We start from the raw sequence: 17,079 nt of genomic DNA on the forward strand, positions 1-17,079 counted from the left end.
CTCGGGTCGACAGGGATGCATGATGCGCTTACCCGTCATAGACACGAGCACTGAGGCCGATTCCACAAGTCCTCGGCGGAGCAGAGTCCATATGGTGTAAGGAGTCATGATTGCGGTCAGCACCGACCTGCATTGCTGTGGCCGAGGGGCACTGGACCGCCCTGGCTTCGAGACAGTTCCTGACAGCCGGTGGTCGGAAAAGAACGAGAGATGTCTCCGTACCTGCGAGGATTCTCCGTTTACCGAGGAAAAGGCCAGATCAACAGAGGTGCGCGGCGGGTAAAGTGGAACACTTGTGAGCTCGATCTCTGTCAAGAGCTGTAGAGCTGCCGCTTGCAAGATATCTTCTTGCGATTAGAATGTGAGGCATCCGGGATGAGCGACGCATCAAAGAGTTCAGGAACGTTGATTACACTGTGTTACAATTTATGCCCACGTCAAAGAACAGATGAAGGAAAAACATGGACTTACGTGCCGGCGTGAAAACGGCACCGCCTTTGAACTTCAGAGGCGCACCTAGCTGCGGGGTTGGTGGAGCGTTTGAGAGTACCCATTCGGACTTTACGTCCTGATGACCTACTGCCCCGACTCCTAGGCTGTCACTGCAGTCTATACGTTCAAGTTGCGGGTTCAAGAGATAGCAGGTGTCAGTCCAACTGTCCAGAAAAGACCATTTCCCTGTAACGAAGCCTTCCCCAACCAGAAAGATATCTCAGTACTAAGCTCTTTAGTCGACGGGGACGTACACGTGGAATGCAAGACATCGAGACAAGCTCACGACCCAGTACAGCCTGAGTGTTGGTCACTGGCAAGCACTTCTGCCCTTGCCCGTCCGCTCGGGGAAACTGCACCACAACAAGTCAATGACAGAAGCGGATCATGATGGCGCCGCGACTCATGGGTCATTGCGAGTGAGAGTGCGAGATGTGCAAAAAAGCCTTTTGGACAGACGTCGACTGAATTAAATGCGAGCTCATGGCCGTCCGGGACCAAGAGCCTGATTCGACGCCACCGCGGCTACCAGTACTGGAAACGCCGTGTTGTGTCATAACATATACTTGGCGCTTCGTGTAGCCTCAGCTCTGCTCAGCTGGCGGCCTGGATAGCGTATGTAGTGCTTCGACATCAGTGCGTACCAAAGCCGGTGATCAAGCCTTAGGCCTTCAGGTCTCCAGTCTCCATATGGCCGATGCCTTCGTGCGAGTACGAAACACGGCTGGGTCTGTCCGTACCTGGTACGGTTCCAGTGCCTTACCGGTATCATTGTAGAACAAGAGCGTATAGAACTTACTTTTCCACGCGTGACATCGCGCGCAACGGGTGCCTGTAGAATCTGGCCATGGATCGTACAGGAAACGGACATGGGAGGATCCGATAAGTGCGGTGCATCTCGGTGCTTGACAGCGAACATATGGACCAGTTACCGTGGAGCCGGCCACTCCAGGAGAACGCGTGACAGGAGCTAGGCCCCACCATATGTTCGTTTTGCGGTAAACACGCCAGCTAGGAGTCAATTACACGCATTCAATCCGAGCACTCGTCCCAGACCCCGTACCCACTGTTCCTCGCAAACGCCTGGCTCTCCACGAACGCGTCCAGAGTGCACAGGTCGTTCGTGTCCGCGTCGCAGAACGACATGGGCTGCACAGCCTGGTTCACGAGCACCCGGACGTACTCGCCCTCCCCGCTACTATACGCGCCGCTGCAGCTCATCCGCTCCACGACCATCCTCGCCGCGAAGGGCGTCATCTCGCTCACGCGCCACGCGCTCGTCTCCTGGTCGTCCACGCTCGAGTAGTTCAGCGCGGGGGTGGGGAAGAGGCCCATCGCAGAGTAGACGGCGATGAGGAGGTCGTCGTGGGTGAAGTCCGCGTAGAACGTGCGGTTGAGCGGGAATGTGGCGGGGTCGGAGTCGAGCGTGGTGTTGGTCGAGGTGCTGTCGTTCACGGCCGTGTTGGTTAGCCGGGCGAGGAGCTCGTTGACATAGCCAATGCCTTGCGCCGGGCCGAGGGCGCCTTGGCCCCACCTGCCGGACATTGGTCAGTACCGCCGTCTCCTTCACGCGATAGAGGACGTACCCGGTGCCGTAATACTTGTCCAGGTCGCCATAGTACTCGAAACCCGGGAAGGCGTTGAGCGAGCTGAACAGGTCGCACCACTCGCTCCGGACTTGGTCTGCCACGGTTACGAAGGGACAGAATTCGATTAGGTATTGAGTATCCGTGTTGTCGAGGCCCGCCCCGGATGCGCCTGCGTTCAGATAGTCTGTGATATTCACTGTGTAGATGTCTATCCACGCGGCTTCTTGGTCGCCCGGCGAATTAGAGTCAGATAGAGCGTCGCAGGATGCGTCGTCTAAGGTATCGTTTCCCTGGATGATGCATGAGACGAAACCCCGGCATAACGTATATGTATGACTTACATCTTCCGAGATAATGACTGAGAGAACAGGCGTGTAGGCCGAGTCGCTCGCGACCGCGAAACCTATCTAGCTTGAACAGCCATAAAGCAGGTTTCTCCGCAACAACTCACCTGCCGTCCAGTTACCAGCAGAGTCGACGACACGCTGGCTACTAGATGCGCGGACAAAAGGCAGGTTATCCGCGCTCACTAAGGAACTGTATCGCTGGTACGCTTCTATGCCCGCTTCATAGGACCTGGGCCCGGACACAGCACGTCAAACCTAGTTTCCCGCAGACTGCAAGCGCACTGACTGATTGGCTCCGTAAGCCGTCAGGTCATCCGTGCCCAGATCGTACGTGAAGTCGCTGATGAACTGCATGGACGACTCCGTAATGGTGGCCTTCTGCAGTTTCTTGAGCGCGGACTTCATCTTCTTGGCGGGGCTCTTCTTTGGGTAGCGCGCTCCATGGCGCTGCAGCTGCTCGGCGGTGAGCCTCCTCCGCGCCAAGAGACGGGCGAGAAGGTACGTACAATGTTCACCTGCGGGACGAGCCACCGGTACCGGGTCGGTCAGCTCACTGCCATTCTCCGAGTCGACGGTCATGGCGCTGGCGCATTATGTCCGCCTTGACGCTGATCACAGGGCCGCAGCTCAGTTTCGAGAAGCGGACCGGCCGGCGATCTGTTGGCAGACTGACGGAACGTGTCCATGTGGGGAAATACGAACGTTTGACCTGGCTCTGGGACGCAGGTAATGAAAGGCACGCGGTCGAAGACGACACCGTGGGACGCGCTCTCACATCTTCTTGGCAGCCAGAGCCCATGGACGGCTGAACGCCCTGCGACGAGAGACACTGCTGAGGCTCACCTGGTCGATCTCACAGCTCGACGGTGGCGAGACGTAGTCTGCCACGGGGAAGTACGGCGTGTCCTCCGCCCAGATCTTGCTGTCAGGCCCGAACACCCCAGTCGTGTTCGTGGCTGTCGATTGTCTGACGGTAATTGCGGATGGGGACTGGGCGGCGCTGGGAAAAGCAAGGACATGTTGCGCCAGAGTCGCGAGGGCGAAGAGGCTGGGACCCGCGAGCATTTCGGAGGCAGCGACGAGAGCAGGCTGATGGCTGAGGGCGGGACAGAGGCCGTCAGGTGTAGTACGTCGACTCGCTGGCTTTATGCGCCCCAGGAGGGATACCGCCGTGAACATTCCTCGACGGCATTACGGGCCAACCGATGCGGCATGCGGGAGCAGGTCAGGCCGCAAGCTGCGTGCCATGGCTGTCAAGCCACGGACGCTCGTGAGTAAACAGAATGGAAACCCCTCTTCTGCATATGCGAGTCAGTCACGGGCTTGCTTCCTCTGACGTTAGTTCACATGCAGAAGCGTGTGCGGAGGTCGTTGTCCTGAGGACTCACTGGAGATTGTACGTATACCGCGTATACCATCGTAAACTTCCCTGATGCCTCTGCTGGCGCCTACGTGCCACTGCCAGTGTGGCTGGATGCACGTTCGTTAGGAACAGCGTGTACACAACGAAATATGACGACGAGCGCATTGTAGTGGAGCACAAGCCTAAAAAAATAGTGGCACCCGTCAGCCACTGATATGATCAGAGTCTGCCCGCGTACCTTCATTTCCGAATACATAGGACACGGGCGCCGTGGACATGCCTATTCATAGGCTGCACAGCGGAGGTGGCCCTTGCGGTGAATGACCTCGTGGTGGAGAATCGATGATGCCGAGGAGCATCATTCTTTTGCTTCTTTCCCCGCATGGACTCGTGTACGTACAACAGCGAGTCCAGCCTGAGTTGTATAGGCCAAATAATGCCTTGAAGCTTGACCGCTCAGCGCTCAGTGACACGCTCTGACGCCCCTCACACTACCTGTTAAGGATGGACATGAGCATCCAGGAGCTGCGGACACAAGACGAAGGCTCACCTCAAAGCTCATTGTCTCAGCGAGACGTGGCATGGTTCCTGTAAAAGCGTCGCCTCCCAGAGCTGACGCGCTGACGTCCAGGCGATCCGTTCTATATGCTCTAACCTAGCCTGGTCTATGACAAGCGCGGGTAGGACATGCTATGAGTCCGACTCGAAGCACGCCCCCCACGTCCCATTCCCCCCACTCCTCGCAAACGCCTGACTCTCCACGAACGCGTCCAACCCACACACCCCATCGCCGCGCGCCCCGCAGAACGCGAGCGGCTGCACTGCCTCGTTCACCAGCACCCTCACATACCGCCCCTCCTCATCATCACTCGCATCCCCCTCCCCGCACGTCAACCGCTCCACGACCATCCTCCCCGCAAACGGCACCATCCTGCTCACGTTCCACACGCCCCCCGCGCCGCTCGCCGGGTCCAGCGGGTCCGTCGGGAAGAGCCCCAGCGCGGCGAAGACGGGGACCATCAGGTTGTCGTGCGAGAAGTCGGCGTACACCGTGCGGTTCAGCGGGAAGGTCGCGGGCGCGGCGTCGAGCGTGCGGTTCGTGGAGGTGCTGTCGGAGACGGGCGTCGAGGTGAGGCGCGCGAGGAGCTCGTTCACGTAGCCGACGCCTTGCACGGGCCCGAGCGGGTTGCCGTATCTGCGGAGGTGAGGGTCAGTGGTCGCTCGATCAGTGCGGACGGGAAGCGGGAACGCACCCGGTCCCGTAGTACTTGTCCAAGTCAGCCCAGTACTCAAACCCGTCCCACGCGCCGAGCTCCGCGAACAGGTCGCACCACGCGCTCCGCTCCTCCCGAGCGACGCTCTCGAACATGCAGAGCGTCACGAGCGCATGTGTGTCCGCGTTGTGTAGGTTCGCGCCGGGCGCACCGGCGTTGAGCGCGGCGGTAAAGTTCGCAGCGTAGATGTCAATGTAGGCATCGGGGAGGGAGGAGCTCTTGTGGCGAGGGCAGGAGGAATCGTCGAGGGTGTCGTTGCTCTGTTGGGATCGTGAGTTAGATCGGACGAAGTGAGCAGATTGGGTGAAGTGGTTACCTCTTCGGAAATGACGACGGAGAGTGTGGGCGCATACACACCGCTACTCGCTGCTGCGAAGCCTATAGCGCGTCGCGATCAATACGAGCGTTCAGAAGGGAGTCGTCGCTCTATGGCGCACCTGCCGTCCAGTTCGTCGCGCTCTGCTCAACGCGCTCGCTCCCAGATGCACGCACGAACGGCAGATTCTCCGCATCCACAAGCGGAGCATATCGCGTGTAGACCTCCTTGCCAGAGTCATAGGACCTGTAGGCTCAAAACACGGTCAGTAGGAAATCGATGACGACCCTGCCGGACACCCGAATAAGCCCCGAACGAGATGCTCACTCTTGCGCGCCGAGGGATACGAGCGAGTTCTGCCCGAGCGTATACGTGTAGTTCGAGACGAAGGCGAGCGGGGAGTTGCTCAACACCGTTACGGCGTGAAGCTTGGCGAGGGCAGCTTGTATGCGCGCCGCGGCTCCGGTGGTCGGGTAGCGAGCACCGTGACGCTGTAACTATCCAGGCGCATATCAGCTATGTAGTGATCATGTATTATTCGGAAGCGGTGGACGTACGATATGAACCTGAGCATAGTTAGGAGAGCGTCAGTGTACGTGGCTTCATCGTACGAAGTCGAGTGACGGCTTGCGGTCGTCGGCCCTGAGTGGGCCGTGGACTTACCTGGTCCACATCACAGCCCTTCGGCGGCGCGACATAGGGCTGCACAGGAAAGTACGGAGCGTACTGCGCCCATCTCATGCTATCTGCCCCGAATATCGATCTATCCGACGTCAGGTTGCTCTCCGTGTTCTCAGCTTCGACGTGTGCGGCTTCAGGTGCAGACGGTCTGCCCAGGGTGACATAGCCACAGATCGCATAGAAAGCGAGTGCAACGAGAAAGAGCGTGGTCATCCTCGGGCGAGGGATGCGGGGCACCTGGATGGGTCTGCAGGGAGCCGCATGTTGTGCGAAGCGGAGGTGCTTGTGGTAGTGGCCTGGGTGGACAGCTGTTGCGGGGGCCGGGAGGAAGCCGTTGCCAGTGCCAAGGGAGTTGCGCTTGGACTTGGACATGGGCAGGACGGAGGGCGTCCACGGCAGACGCAGGCAGCGTATACGTAGCGTCGGTCACAGAAGAGACTGCTCGCTGGTAGCGCACGCTCTGGGAATTCGAAACTCGGATATGAACACCGCTCTACACACGTTTCTCGATAGACTCCTGTCCTCTGTCGGCAACTTCCAGATCCTCTGCTATTAGTCGGGTTCACGAAGGCCTTGTCGTCGAAAATGCGGTGCCCTTGGATCCATGTCGCATGTGCAGAAAGTGAGGGCAGTACTACAACCGCGCAGCGACGAGGCTCGCAGGCCATGCTCTACCCCGGTCCGACTCGAAAAGGCAGGTCTATATGGGCGCTTAGTGACGGTACCGTACGATCTCAGATCCTCTTGGTGGCGCGCCACCGGACCGTGACAAGGTCCAATTGAATGTCAAGCAGCAGCCAGACTGAGAGTGCACCTTTCAAGGCGACAGTCTAACACACCTGCGTGCAACTTGTAGGGGTCTACATACGATGCGCCATACTTTCCAGATGAGTCACGCCGCTCAACGGCACCGCATCGGCACTCAAAGCGCATACTTACCTTGCGGCCCACGACAACTTGAATCATGAGAGGTACGGCCGCACTATATCTACTGGTGGCCGGATCCGGACGCTGAACACCGCACACCAGGGTAAAGGACGCGGAGGATGCGGTGGCCGCTCATATCATCCTGAATAACCTCGAAGGGTGCTACCAGCAATGTGCCTTGGCGAGGTTGCCGGCGTGAATTTGTGGCCCGTGGAGACCAGCATGACAGGAACCGAAGCTAACGGGCCAAATTCGACCCATCGCAAGTTCATTGTATCCGCCGTGAATGGCCCAGCTTGAAGCCAATTTTTTGCTTAGGGATGGACAGGTGAGTTTTGTCGAGGAGGAGGACTTATACGGGGATGACTAAGGCATCGCTGACTGTGCCAGGCCCATAGCACCGTCGGCTGGCTTAGATCGCCAGTCATTATGCATTATATATCACCCGTCCGACCCTTCTGCACCCCTGCACCGCCGCTTACTGGCAGACAAGTGAGTACTGCGAACACCACACATCACATCGACTTGTGCACGTCGTCTGAAATTTGCTGTGATGAGTCACTGGTACACAGAGCTGCGATCATATCGGAGTCCCCCTAGACTCAGATCGAGTAACACTTTCTCCGTCCACTCACCTCCGAGTCGCGCGGGAGATTTCGTCTAGTGATGTACACTTGAACCCTTGGTAACTAGGCCAGGGTTCGCGGCCGTTGGCCACGACACTTACCCTTGCTCGACCACTTCCAACGTCACGAAGAATCTGTATGTACGATCCATCGCGGATGCGTGATCTGCGCTCCGTACTTATCGGGCCTTGGAAGGTAGTTCATCTATATGATGATCCCCACGATCCTTGCTGACGAATAACTGTGTTCTGGAGCTGCTTAGGCACTGGCAGATATCCGTTTAAGCCGGCCGCTGAGAGTGCGCCTGTATATAAAGGCAACATGAGCCCCCGAATCCCAGTTGCAGCAGCACACCGGCAGTCGCCTCTACCGAACCAAGACACGGGTCGGGACCACCATGTCGCATGGAAAACAGTTCACGTTGTTCACGCATGCCATGGGTCCCAACGGCTGGTGAGTCATGCCCACGGTGGCGCACCAAGCGATGATAATGACTGACTTCCGTTGTTCATAGGAAGGTCGCATATGTCCTCGCCGAGCTGGGCTTGGACTACGAGCCGAGATACCTCGAATTCGACAAGCAGGAGCAAAAGAGCCCTGAGCACTTGAAATACAACCCGAACGGACGCATCCCGACGTTGATAGACCATGGGAACGACGACTTCGTCATATGGTGCGCTCGTCGAGTTCATGTATTCCGCAAGCGTCATCATAAGCTCACGCTGCTCCTTCAGGGAATCCAACGCGATCATGGTGTACCTCGTTGAGAAGTACGACATTGAGCGCAAGATTTCAGTTTCGGATGCCGACGAGAAAGCCCAGCAACTCCAGTGGCTCTTCTTCCAAGCTTCCGGCCAGGGGTAATTGTTCGAACGGTTTTCACGGCTCGAATACTTACTAAATTTTGTCGTAGCCCCTACTACGGACAGGCAGCCTGGTTCAATCGGCGGCATCCCGAGAAAATACCCAGCGCCATTGAACGCTACCAACAGGAAGTCATCCGTGTCCTCGGCGTGCTGGAGAGCGTCCTCTCCAAGCAGGATTGGCTTGTCGGTGGCAAGTGTACCATCGCCGACATATCCTTCGTCCCGTAAGCTTGCAGCACTCTTCATCAGGCTATGTCGTTGACGGGCTCCGTATTCTACCCCAGTTGGAACGCAGGTCTCACCCTGAGCCTGCTTTTGGGCAACAAAACTGACTTCAACCTCGAGCGAGACTTCCCTGCCGTCAACAGGTGAGTGCCAGATCGTCCCAAACCGTCGGAGGCTAAGGACTGGTTGAGGTGGCATAATGCTATGGTGACAAGAAAGGCGATTGCCGAGCAGATACAGCTGAGAGAGTCCCTGGTGACGCCGTAAAAGAGGTCGTAACTTAGCGTATGATGAACATCAACTCCGGCCCATATTTTAAACGTCGTCTTTGACACAAGCAGTCAAGCAATGATTGTTTGAGACCGTGCGTACGATCTGCTTCATACTGGCCGAGCGAACAGAGCGAAGATCCATGATTGAAGTGGACACAGTAGTGCTCGACTGCGACTGGATGACCGTTCTCTAACGATTAGATGCCTGTCTTGAACGTACCGGATCCACTGCACCGACGTCCGTCTACTGATTCAATCTCTATGTAATGATCATGCATTGTGCTAAAATACGATTAGAGGTGGGAGTGAATGTGTTTCCCGAGGGCCCAGCAACGTCTCAACTTCCCCGTGTCCGGGCCGCTCGTTTCTCACTCTGAAATTGCGAAACAAATCAGCAGAGCACCATGATGTCCGCACTCCGACAAACGCGTCAGAAATGCGTAGCGACGAAGGTCTGTCAGTGTCCGTCTCGAAATGGCAGATCTACATGGGCGCTTATTGATGCCGTACGATCTCAAATCTCAGATCCTCCTGTGACGTCGCCACCGGACCGTCCCGGCCAGGGTCCAAATTCCAGTCAATGTCGAGCTGCCTCGAGCAGCAGATCTACGGCCTCCTTACGACGATGGCCCAGGTATGTCAACGTCTATGTTCCAGTGCTGGACACCGCACAGCCACGGTGAAGGGTGCGGCGGCCGCCCAGGCCGTCCTGAATAACCAGCAATGCATCCTGACGAGCAAACGTATTGAAACCGACGGAGAGGACCTCGATGCCATCCTCAAAGCACGTCAGCTCAAGTTGAAAAAGGCCAATGATATTTCGCTCGTCCCGCTGTCGTCAATTGGTTGGAGGCCCTGTGAGTAGCCTGTAGAAGTTATCTGCACGCACACCGGCATGACCCGATTCATGTCACAGCAAGGACACCGTGGTCGGTGGCGGCGAAAGTGAGGCGTACAGGCTTTGTATGGAACTAGGACATACCATACTCTCGAATGCTGCACTGAGCTACCAGAGTCGAACCACGGCGGTCCGTCTGACCTGGATTTAGTGCGGAAGGTCGTCGCGTGCATTTGCTGTAAGCGCCTGCTCGATCTCTCTTTGGTTGGTCTATTCAGTGTTATATACATAGGGCACGCAGATCGGTGACCAGAAACACAGCAACATCACTTTGGGCAACTTGGCCGTCAACCCAGACACGCTGCACGGCGTGCTACGTGATTTTGATCTTGTTCGCGTTGTAATCGTCGAGCAGGATAGTACGCCTCAAGGCACGGAGAGGACGGGCACATTCCCGTTCATGGCACTTGATCTGTTAAGGCCCGAATACTGGAAGGGTGAAGCCGAGCCACTCTATCGCCACGATCTAGAGGGCTTTGTGTGGGTCGTGGCATAAGCCGCTTGGGACGTCAAAAACCAGGGACCTGAAGCCGACGACCGTGTCAAGTCGCTTTAGTGGCCATCGAAAAGCTGAAGAACCAGCATACGAACGAGTCGAGGTGGGAAGGCAGAACAATGACGCGAAGGCGGTGGAGCAGCAGGCGGGCGAGGAGTGTAACCCTGCCGAGCGTGCAGAGTCGAAACGCACCACACCCCGATGAGCGGCAGGGGGTCTCCTGTGTCGTTCGGTAAGTACTCGCGCAACTGGTCCGCCCATGGCGCTAGCACTTATAATACCACAAATACGCCTCTGCCTCTGCCATGTCCTGTGCGTGGACGACGCACTCAAGCCTGGCGTTGCCGGCGTGGATGTTGGCCTGTGGAGACCAGCACGGACCGATGCTAACGGACCAAAATTAGGCCCATCGCGAATTCATTCTACGCGTCGTGAATAACCCAGCTTAAAGCCAATTCGTAGCTTGGGGATGGACAGGTTAGCTTTATCGAGGATTGCGACTTATTCGGCGGAGATGACTAAGACATCGCCGACCGGTTACGGGATACGATGCGCGAGAAATCACCATCGTCGCTGTGCACACTTCAATGCTGGGACGCATGTACAACATGGCATTGGTAAGCCAGTGCAAGGACATTGATGAGTAAGTACACAGAACTGCGATCGTGTCGGACACTAAGTTCGATTCGCCGAGATGCATGGCTTTCTCCATCCCTTCACCTCGTGTGGGATATACCGTCCAGTGAGGTGCATGCATCCTTGGTAGCTACCCGAGGTTATTCAGGTTCGTGGCCGTTGGCCACGACACGTATCCCTGCTCGACCACTCTCAATGTTACGAAGAATCTGTATGTATGACATCCCGCGGACAGGTTACATGTTGCCCTTGGATCCGTAGCGGCCCTTTGGAGGTAGTTAATGTATATGATGATGCCCATGATCCTAGCTGACGAATCACTGTTCTCTGGAGCTGCTTACAGATATTCCGCAAACCGCTGGGAGTGCGTGTGTATATAAAGGCAACATGAGCCCCCCGAATCCCAGTTGCAGCAGCACAATCGCTTCTATCGAACCCAGACACGAGTCGAACCACCATGTCGCATGGAAAACAGTTCACGTTGTTCACGCAAACCAGTGGTCCCAACGGCTGGTGAGTCATGCCCACGGCGGCGCACCTGCGCGATGACAATGACTGACTTCCGTTGTTCATAGGAAGGTCGCATATGTCCTCGCCGAGCTGGGCTTGGACTACGAGTCGAAATACCTCGATTTCAGCAAACTGGAGCAGAAGGGCCCTGAGCACGTGAAATACAACCCGAACGGACGCACCCCGACGCTGATAGACCATGGGAACAACGACTTCGTCGTATGGTGCGCTCGTCGAGTTCATGTGTTTCGCGAGCATCGTCATAAGCTCATGCTGCTCCTCAGGGAATCGAACGCGATCATGGTGTACCTCGTTGAGAAGTACGACACTGAGCACAAGATCTCAGTCTCGGACGCCGACGAGAAAGCCCAGCAACTCCAGTGGCTCTTCTTCCAAGCATCCGGCCAGGGGTAATTGCTCGAATGGTTTTCACGGCTCGAATGCTTGCTAAGTTTTGTCGCAGCCCCTACTACGGACAGGCAGCCTGGTTCAAATTGTGGCATCCCGAGAAACTACCCAGTGCCGTTGAACGCTACCAGCAGGAAGTCATCCGTGTCCTCGGCGTACTGGAGGGTGTCCTCTCCAAGCAGGATTGGCTTGTCGGTGGGAAGTGTACCATCGCCGACATGTCCTTCGTCCCGTAAGTTTGCAGCACTCTTGATCGGGCGAGATCGTTGACTGGTAGTGATGGCTCCGTATCCTACACCAGTTGGCACTCAGCTCTCAGCATGTATATGGGCGACAGAGCTGACTTCAACCTCGAGCGAGACTTCCCTGCCGTCAACAGGTGAGTACTTGCCAGTTTGTACCAAATTGTCGGAGACTAAGAACTGGTTGAGGTGGCATAACGCTGTGGTGACAAGGAAGGTGATTGCCGAGCAGATACAGCTGAGAGACTCTCTTGTGGCGGCGCAGGTATAAAGTTCGTAGTCTAGCCTATAAACGTTCAACGTCGTCTTTGATACATACAATCAAGCAATGACTGTCTGAGACCGTGCGTGCGATCTGCTTCATACTGGTCGAGCGAACGGAGAAAGCTGGAGTCAAAAGATCCGTGATTGAAGATTGTAGGCAGCGTGCGACACGTTGAAGTACGCAGTACGGCAGGCAGAGTATGATGAGATAAGAATTGAATATTGAACCATGTAGTTGTAGAAGGGCTACTGGAATCCGCACGCAGTCCAGATGAGTCCACGGACTCTGTTAGGCTCGGCGGGTGAATGTCAACTCACCGAGTAGCATGGTATGATGAGCTGCCCGAGGTCTATTGGCCTACGGTGTATCACGCCCACACGCTTACGCCCTAACTGTCCTGAATCAATGCCTTGGCCACCCAGACCTTTTGGACACTCGGACGGGCCATCATGGCCGTGTGCCATCTGCAAGACATCTTTGCCTCAGTTTCGAAGCACTTGAAGAACCTCTACACTTACTTGTGCAACGCGGGGAAGTCACTCTCGAAGTTGAAGTCGTTGTAATCCTTCAGGGCCAGATCCAACACGATATCGTTCCATCTGTGACCAAGGTTCATATGCGCTTGTCAGAGAAACAACGGCCGGGGACATACGGGATGAACGACAGGTCTGCGATGGTACACTTCCCACCGGCAAGCCAGTCTTGGCGAGAGAGCACGCTTTCGAGGACGCCGAAGACACGAAGAACCTCTTTCTGGTATCGCTCGATCGCGCTGGGAAGCTTCTCGTGGTGCAGGTACAAAAACCAGGTTGACTGCCCAAAGTATGGACTACCAAGAGTCACATCAGATGCGCACCAGAGTGTACTTATGCGTATAGGCATAGTAGAGACGTGCACGCACCCTTGACCGGAAGCTTGGAAGAAGAGCCACTGCAGCTGGTGGATTCTGTCGCCACATTCACTGACGGAGATTTTGTGGCCTGGATCGTACTTCTCGGCGAGGTAGGTCAGGATCGCATCCGATTCCCTAAGTATGCGCCTCGGTTCAGCAAACCAGCCAGGCATCCTTCGAACAGGATCGCCCACCATATGACGAAATCACCACTCCCATGGTCAATCAGGGTCGGAATCCGCCCGTTCGGGTTGTACTTCGTGTGTTCTGGTGCCTTGTGCTCGCCCTGTTGGAAGTTCAGGTAGACCGTCTCATACGTAAGGCTCAGCTCCTCGAGCACGATCGCGACCTTCCTGTGGTGCCCACTTAGGTGAGCCGTCTTCAAGCGTGTGTACACTCACCAGCCGTTCGGGGCGATGACAGACGAATAGAGGGTGAACTGGCTCGCAGGCGACGTCATCGGTGAGACTAGGGTGTAGATGCACCTGAAACCGTAGGCAAGGTAGGGACGCTGCGAGCTTGATAAATACAATGTCGGTGTCACTTGTCGTTCCCGTGGTTGACGGCAATGAGAGGCTAGGGCGGGATGTAGCGAGACATAGCTATGCCTGTGAAACCGATCAGATGATCCTTATACGTTAGCGGGGGTGACCCGCTTGTTGGCTGGGCGGGTGGGCGAGACCAATTGTTTCGTGCCACTGCCCCTTTAGAAAGAGCCCTCCGAACAAAGAAAAAAGATCAGATGATCCTGACGATACTTTCGAAGCATGATGACACTCACTGAGTGATAAGTAGCAGAGCCAGAAGACACGAGGAGGAAGGTTCTGAGAGCGTAACGATGCATGCCTCGGCGGCGAGAAACCTCCTGCGGGCGAGAAGAAGAAACCCTGTCAGGCATTTGCCCTATGTCCACCCTACCTTCGATCGTCGTCGCCGACTACAAAGGTCCTCTCGATGACCATCGTGCGGCAGCAGCGGCGGCTTCCAGACACAAAACACGCATGAATTACAGCGGATGGCGCATAATCGAAGGAGCATAAAGGAAGCACTGCTGGCTGGGTGACGACAAATACAATATTTACGAACTGCGAGGACCGGGTATGTGCTCTCCGGGCCTAATTGGGACCAACAAATTGGTACAAAATCTTGCGAACGAGACCCGATAAATGTTGAGGATCGTTCTGGGGTCGAATTGATCAGTACCGCTACAGCAGAGAAAGAAAACCATACTCACTTGGTAGATACTCTGCGAGAAGGATGCCTTATTAGCCTCTATTCGCGAACACGGGACTGTTGTCTTACCATGACCATCCCCATTCCCACCGCCGTCAGCTAGACAGCGCCGATCAACTCAGCATGCGTCCACCAAATGAAACATCGAGTACGGTCACTCACCAATACCTCGCCCCACTGCCCCGTCCTCCCAACCCATCCGCGTCCCCTCGCCATCAACCACGCGCTCTCCATGCCCTTCGGCATCACGTACATCGCCAGCTCCTCCCTGCGCTTCTTCTCCTCCACGAACAAGCTCAGGCCCGTGAGTATCCCAAGCGCGTAGTAGCTCTTCTTCGCGATGAGCGCGTCGATGAAGCGCTGCGGGAGGAGGCGCGCGAGGTACGCGAGGAGGGAGGTGGAGGACGAGGTGCGCAGCGCAGTGAGCACGTCCCAGAGGTTGTGTTTGACGCAGAACATCGCTGGCGGGTGCACACGTTAGCCGTCAGTCGCCGTGCGAGCGGTGAATGGAACACGGCGGGAGCGACGTACATTGATAGATGAACACGAACGCCCCGAGGAAGGCGGAGCTCCTGGCCGTCCCCCACCCCGCTCTCAGGAGCATGTTCACTGGGTCACTCAGCACCCGATTCCGCCGGAAGAGTAGCATGGGCATGAGGTGCAGCGCCCCGTATATCGGGAGCATCCACCGGAAGACGTCTACGAAGCGCTCGATCTGCGTGAGCGCGTGTGAGTCACTCCATGGATGCAGCGCGGCGCATGGCACGTATCGCGGGCCGAAGGATTGCTCGGGCGGGGGCGCCGTGGCTCGCGCGATGTACGCGAGGAGTTTGGTGCGGTTTGCCGGGGTGGTGTCCTGAGCAATGGCTGTGAGTCAAGGAAGTCAGCTAGGACGGGGAGAGGGACTGACAGGTCTAGCAGCGAGCTTTTGCATGTCTGAGACCTTGAACACGCCATCTCTGAGGAGATCTCGCGCGATTGCAACAGTCTCTGAGAGACATTTACTCGCAGTTGCGATCCTGATAATCCTCGTCAGTTGTCCAGTTGCAAGAGGCGTGTGTGCCTACCACATATCATATCCTCTGTCAAGCGTCTCGGGCCGTACAAGCCATGCATACATGATCTGGCCGCAGCTATGGGGCTTCAGCACACTTCCATGTTACGAGGTCTCGTGATACGTACCACAGACCGAACATAAGCACGTCACCATGTGGGATGCTCACACCGTGCGTCTGCGAGAAAGCGTTGAAAGAGCCTTGCAGGCCTCGAACAAACATCTGCTGCGCAATTGCGACCCTCCGAGACTTCTTCTCGAAGCACACAGAAATAGCACCCGCGGCGGAGCCCGCCAGCACCGAGTACCACCGTCGTGTCCGCTTGCGCACCCATACTTGGTGCGCCTGTGCGCTCATGGAGAGACGCGCTTGGCGCGGCAGGCGGCGGCGGGGCTGCAACTCGAGATCGACCTCTTCGACATCGTCGAAGGGCGAGTCGGCCGGCCCGGAGGCGTAGAACCCCGAGTGATTATGCGCAGATGTGTGGGAGGGAAGAATGGGTGAAGTTGACGGCGGGGAGAGGAGGATTGGCAGCGCATTCAGGATGAACTTGTAGATCGCGACGAACGAGCCTGCAAGGAGAGTCGTGAGGTTAGGGCTCGGAAGACGGTGGAGGTGAGGCGGCATGCACGGAACAGAGGACGTACCCAGCATTGTGGCGAAGCGGAAGGAGTCCTCGCCAAACGCAGCATGGCGGATGAGGGTAAGACGATATTGGCTGTGACCAAAAGTTGTCAGTATATTACGCGCCAGGAGCCCTTTCACTGGCAAGGGTCAACACAGTAAGATGACGAGGTTGTGGGTTAGGGAACTTAGCCAGGTCGCTGAAATTCAGGATGACGGCGAAACCACCAGAGTGTCATCGGTGGTAGATGTACGTGAAAGAATGAACTCGATCCGCACGTTGGAAATGGATAACTTACGCAGGGATCCGCTTGATTCTTGTCATCAGTAGGATGAGATTCACTCCTGCTCGGATGGCAAATGCAAGACCTCCAGCCCCTGATATACGCGTCAACAGATAAAATTGAGGCTGTATTTCGATAGAAGGGGTTTACGCACTTATGCCTCCTCTGCCAGCATGTTCGGCACACTCCCACAAGTCATGCAGCTCGACCGGCTTTTCACCTCTGTCCCGCCACACGATCTTCCGCGCCTCTCTCAGGCGTTCCTCATAGTTTGCAAGCGCGACCAAATTCTCGAAAGATGCCATGGCGCGTTTGGGCGTAAACTGTATGAAAGAAGGGTTGCGGGGTATGTCAGGTCGCTCAGGCTGCGGGCGCGAGGAAGCCTGCCCCGCAGCGGGGGCGGAAAGAGACATCCTTGTTCAAAAATTACACGTCGTGACGCGGCTGAAGGGGAGGAAGGAGATGAGGGGAGTTAGGGAGGAGACATGGCCCAGGGGGCGTAGTGGGATCAATGCATGGCGACAGCACTTTGCGGTGGGGAGGAATCTGCCGGGCGCT

At 56.4% G+C, this 17,079-nt stretch overlaps 6 protein-coding genes across 6 annotated transcripts; 2 read left to right on the top strand and 4 right to left on the bottom strand.

Moving 5' to 3' along the window:
- Positions 1 to 1,524: 1,524 nt before the first annotated feature.
- Positions 1,525 to 3,493, bottom strand: B0H18DRAFT_1122346 (histidine phosphatase superfamily; the record flags this gene model as incomplete). Its single annotated transcript, XM_048034502.1, has 7 exons — positions 1,525 to 2,026; positions 2,079 to 2,371; positions 2,423 to 2,484; positions 2,533 to 2,657; positions 2,715 to 2,881; positions 2,935 to 2,943; positions 3,272 to 3,493. The coding sequence occupies 7 exons, from the start codon at positions 3,491 to 3,493 to the stop codon at positions 1,525 to 1,527; spliced, it is 1,380 nt and encodes a 459-aa protein (XP_047889740.1).
- A 779-nt stretch (positions 3,494 to 4,272) lies between these two features.
- On the bottom strand, positions 4,273 to 6,719 carry B0H18DRAFT_1026779 (histidine phosphatase superfamily). Its single transcript, XM_048029833.1, has 7 exons — positions 6,045 to 6,719; positions 5,939 to 5,947; positions 5,709 to 5,878; positions 5,503 to 5,627; positions 5,382 to 5,443; positions 5,045 to 5,325; positions 4,273 to 4,986 (listed from the first exon to the last, which is right to left on the bottom strand). The coding sequence occupies exons 1-7, from the start codon at positions 6,432 to 6,434 to the stop codon at positions 4,482 to 4,484; spliced, it is 1,542 nt and encodes a 513-aa protein (XP_047889741.1). The 5' UTR covers positions 6,435 to 6,719; the 3' UTR covers positions 4,273 to 4,481.
- Positions 6,720 to 7,635: 916 nt separating this feature from the next.
- B0H18DRAFT_625674 (glutathione S-transferase C-terminal-like protein) lies at positions 7,636 to 9,030 on the top strand. Its single transcript, XM_048038832.1, has 7 exons — positions 7,636 to 7,810; positions 7,878 to 8,068; positions 8,130 to 8,288; positions 8,350 to 8,475; positions 8,529 to 8,705; positions 8,766 to 8,849; positions 8,898 to 9,030. The coding sequence occupies exons 2-7, from the start codon at positions 8,013 to 8,015 to the stop codon at positions 8,971 to 8,973; spliced, it is 678 nt and encodes a 225-aa protein (XP_047889742.1). The 5' UTR covers positions 7,636 to 7,810; positions 7,878 to 8,012; the 3' UTR covers positions 8,974 to 9,030.
- A 2,077-nt stretch (positions 9,031 to 11,107) lies between these two features.
- Positions 11,108 to 12,518, top strand: B0H18DRAFT_1026790 (glutathione S-transferase C-terminal-like protein). The gene is given in 8 exon segments (XM_048029834.1): positions 11,108 to 11,199; positions 11,219 to 11,282; positions 11,342 to 11,521; positions 11,584 to 11,742; positions 11,803 to 11,928; positions 11,982 to 12,158; positions 12,228 to 12,305; positions 12,358 to 12,518. The coding sequence occupies 6 exon segments, from the start codon at positions 11,466 to 11,468 to the stop codon at positions 12,437 to 12,439; spliced, it is 678 nt and encodes a 225-aa protein (XP_047889743.1). The 5' UTR covers positions 11,108 to 11,199; positions 11,219 to 11,282; positions 11,342 to 11,465; the 3' UTR covers positions 12,440 to 12,518.
- A 111-nt stretch (positions 12,519 to 12,629) lies between these two features.
- Positions 12,630 to 13,959, bottom strand: B0H18DRAFT_1026793 (glutathione S-transferase). The gene is made up of 7 exons (XM_048029835.1): positions 13,727 to 13,959; positions 13,520 to 13,678; positions 13,335 to 13,460; positions 13,086 to 13,262; positions 12,952 to 13,032; positions 12,751 to 12,897; positions 12,630 to 12,681 (listed from the first exon to the last, which is right to left on the bottom strand). Exons 1-6 carry the CDS (start codon positions 13,783 to 13,785, stop codon positions 12,822 to 12,824), a joined length of 678 nt encoding a protein of 225 aa, XP_047889744.1. The 5' UTR covers positions 13,786 to 13,959; the 3' UTR covers positions 12,630 to 12,681; positions 12,751 to 12,821.
- Positions 13,960 to 14,309: 350 nt separating this feature from the next.
- On the bottom strand, positions 14,310 to 17,054 carry B0H18DRAFT_1096075 (uncharacterized protein). Its single transcript, XM_048032442.1, has 11 exons — positions 16,676 to 17,054; positions 16,537 to 16,615; positions 16,261 to 16,331; positions 15,741 to 16,185; positions 15,626 to 15,691; positions 15,469 to 15,577; positions 15,090 to 15,414; positions 14,721 to 15,019; positions 14,628 to 14,657; positions 14,561 to 14,571; positions 14,310 to 14,507 (listed from the first exon to the last, which is right to left on the bottom strand). The coding sequence occupies exons 1-11, from the start codon at positions 16,932 to 16,934 to the stop codon at positions 14,441 to 14,443; spliced, it is 1,761 nt and encodes a 586-aa protein (XP_047889745.1). The 5' UTR covers positions 16,935 to 17,054; the 3' UTR covers positions 14,310 to 14,440.
- Positions 17,055 to 17,079: the final 25 nt, after the last annotated feature.

This window comes from Fomitopsis serialis, assembly GCF_022376445.1.
Source record: "Fomitopsis serialis strain Sig1Antser10 chromosome Unknown B0H18scaffold_75, whole genome shotgun sequence".
NCBI lineage: Eukaryota > Fungi > Basidiomycota > Agaricomycetes > Polyporales > Fomitopsidaceae > Fomitopsis > Fomitopsis serialis.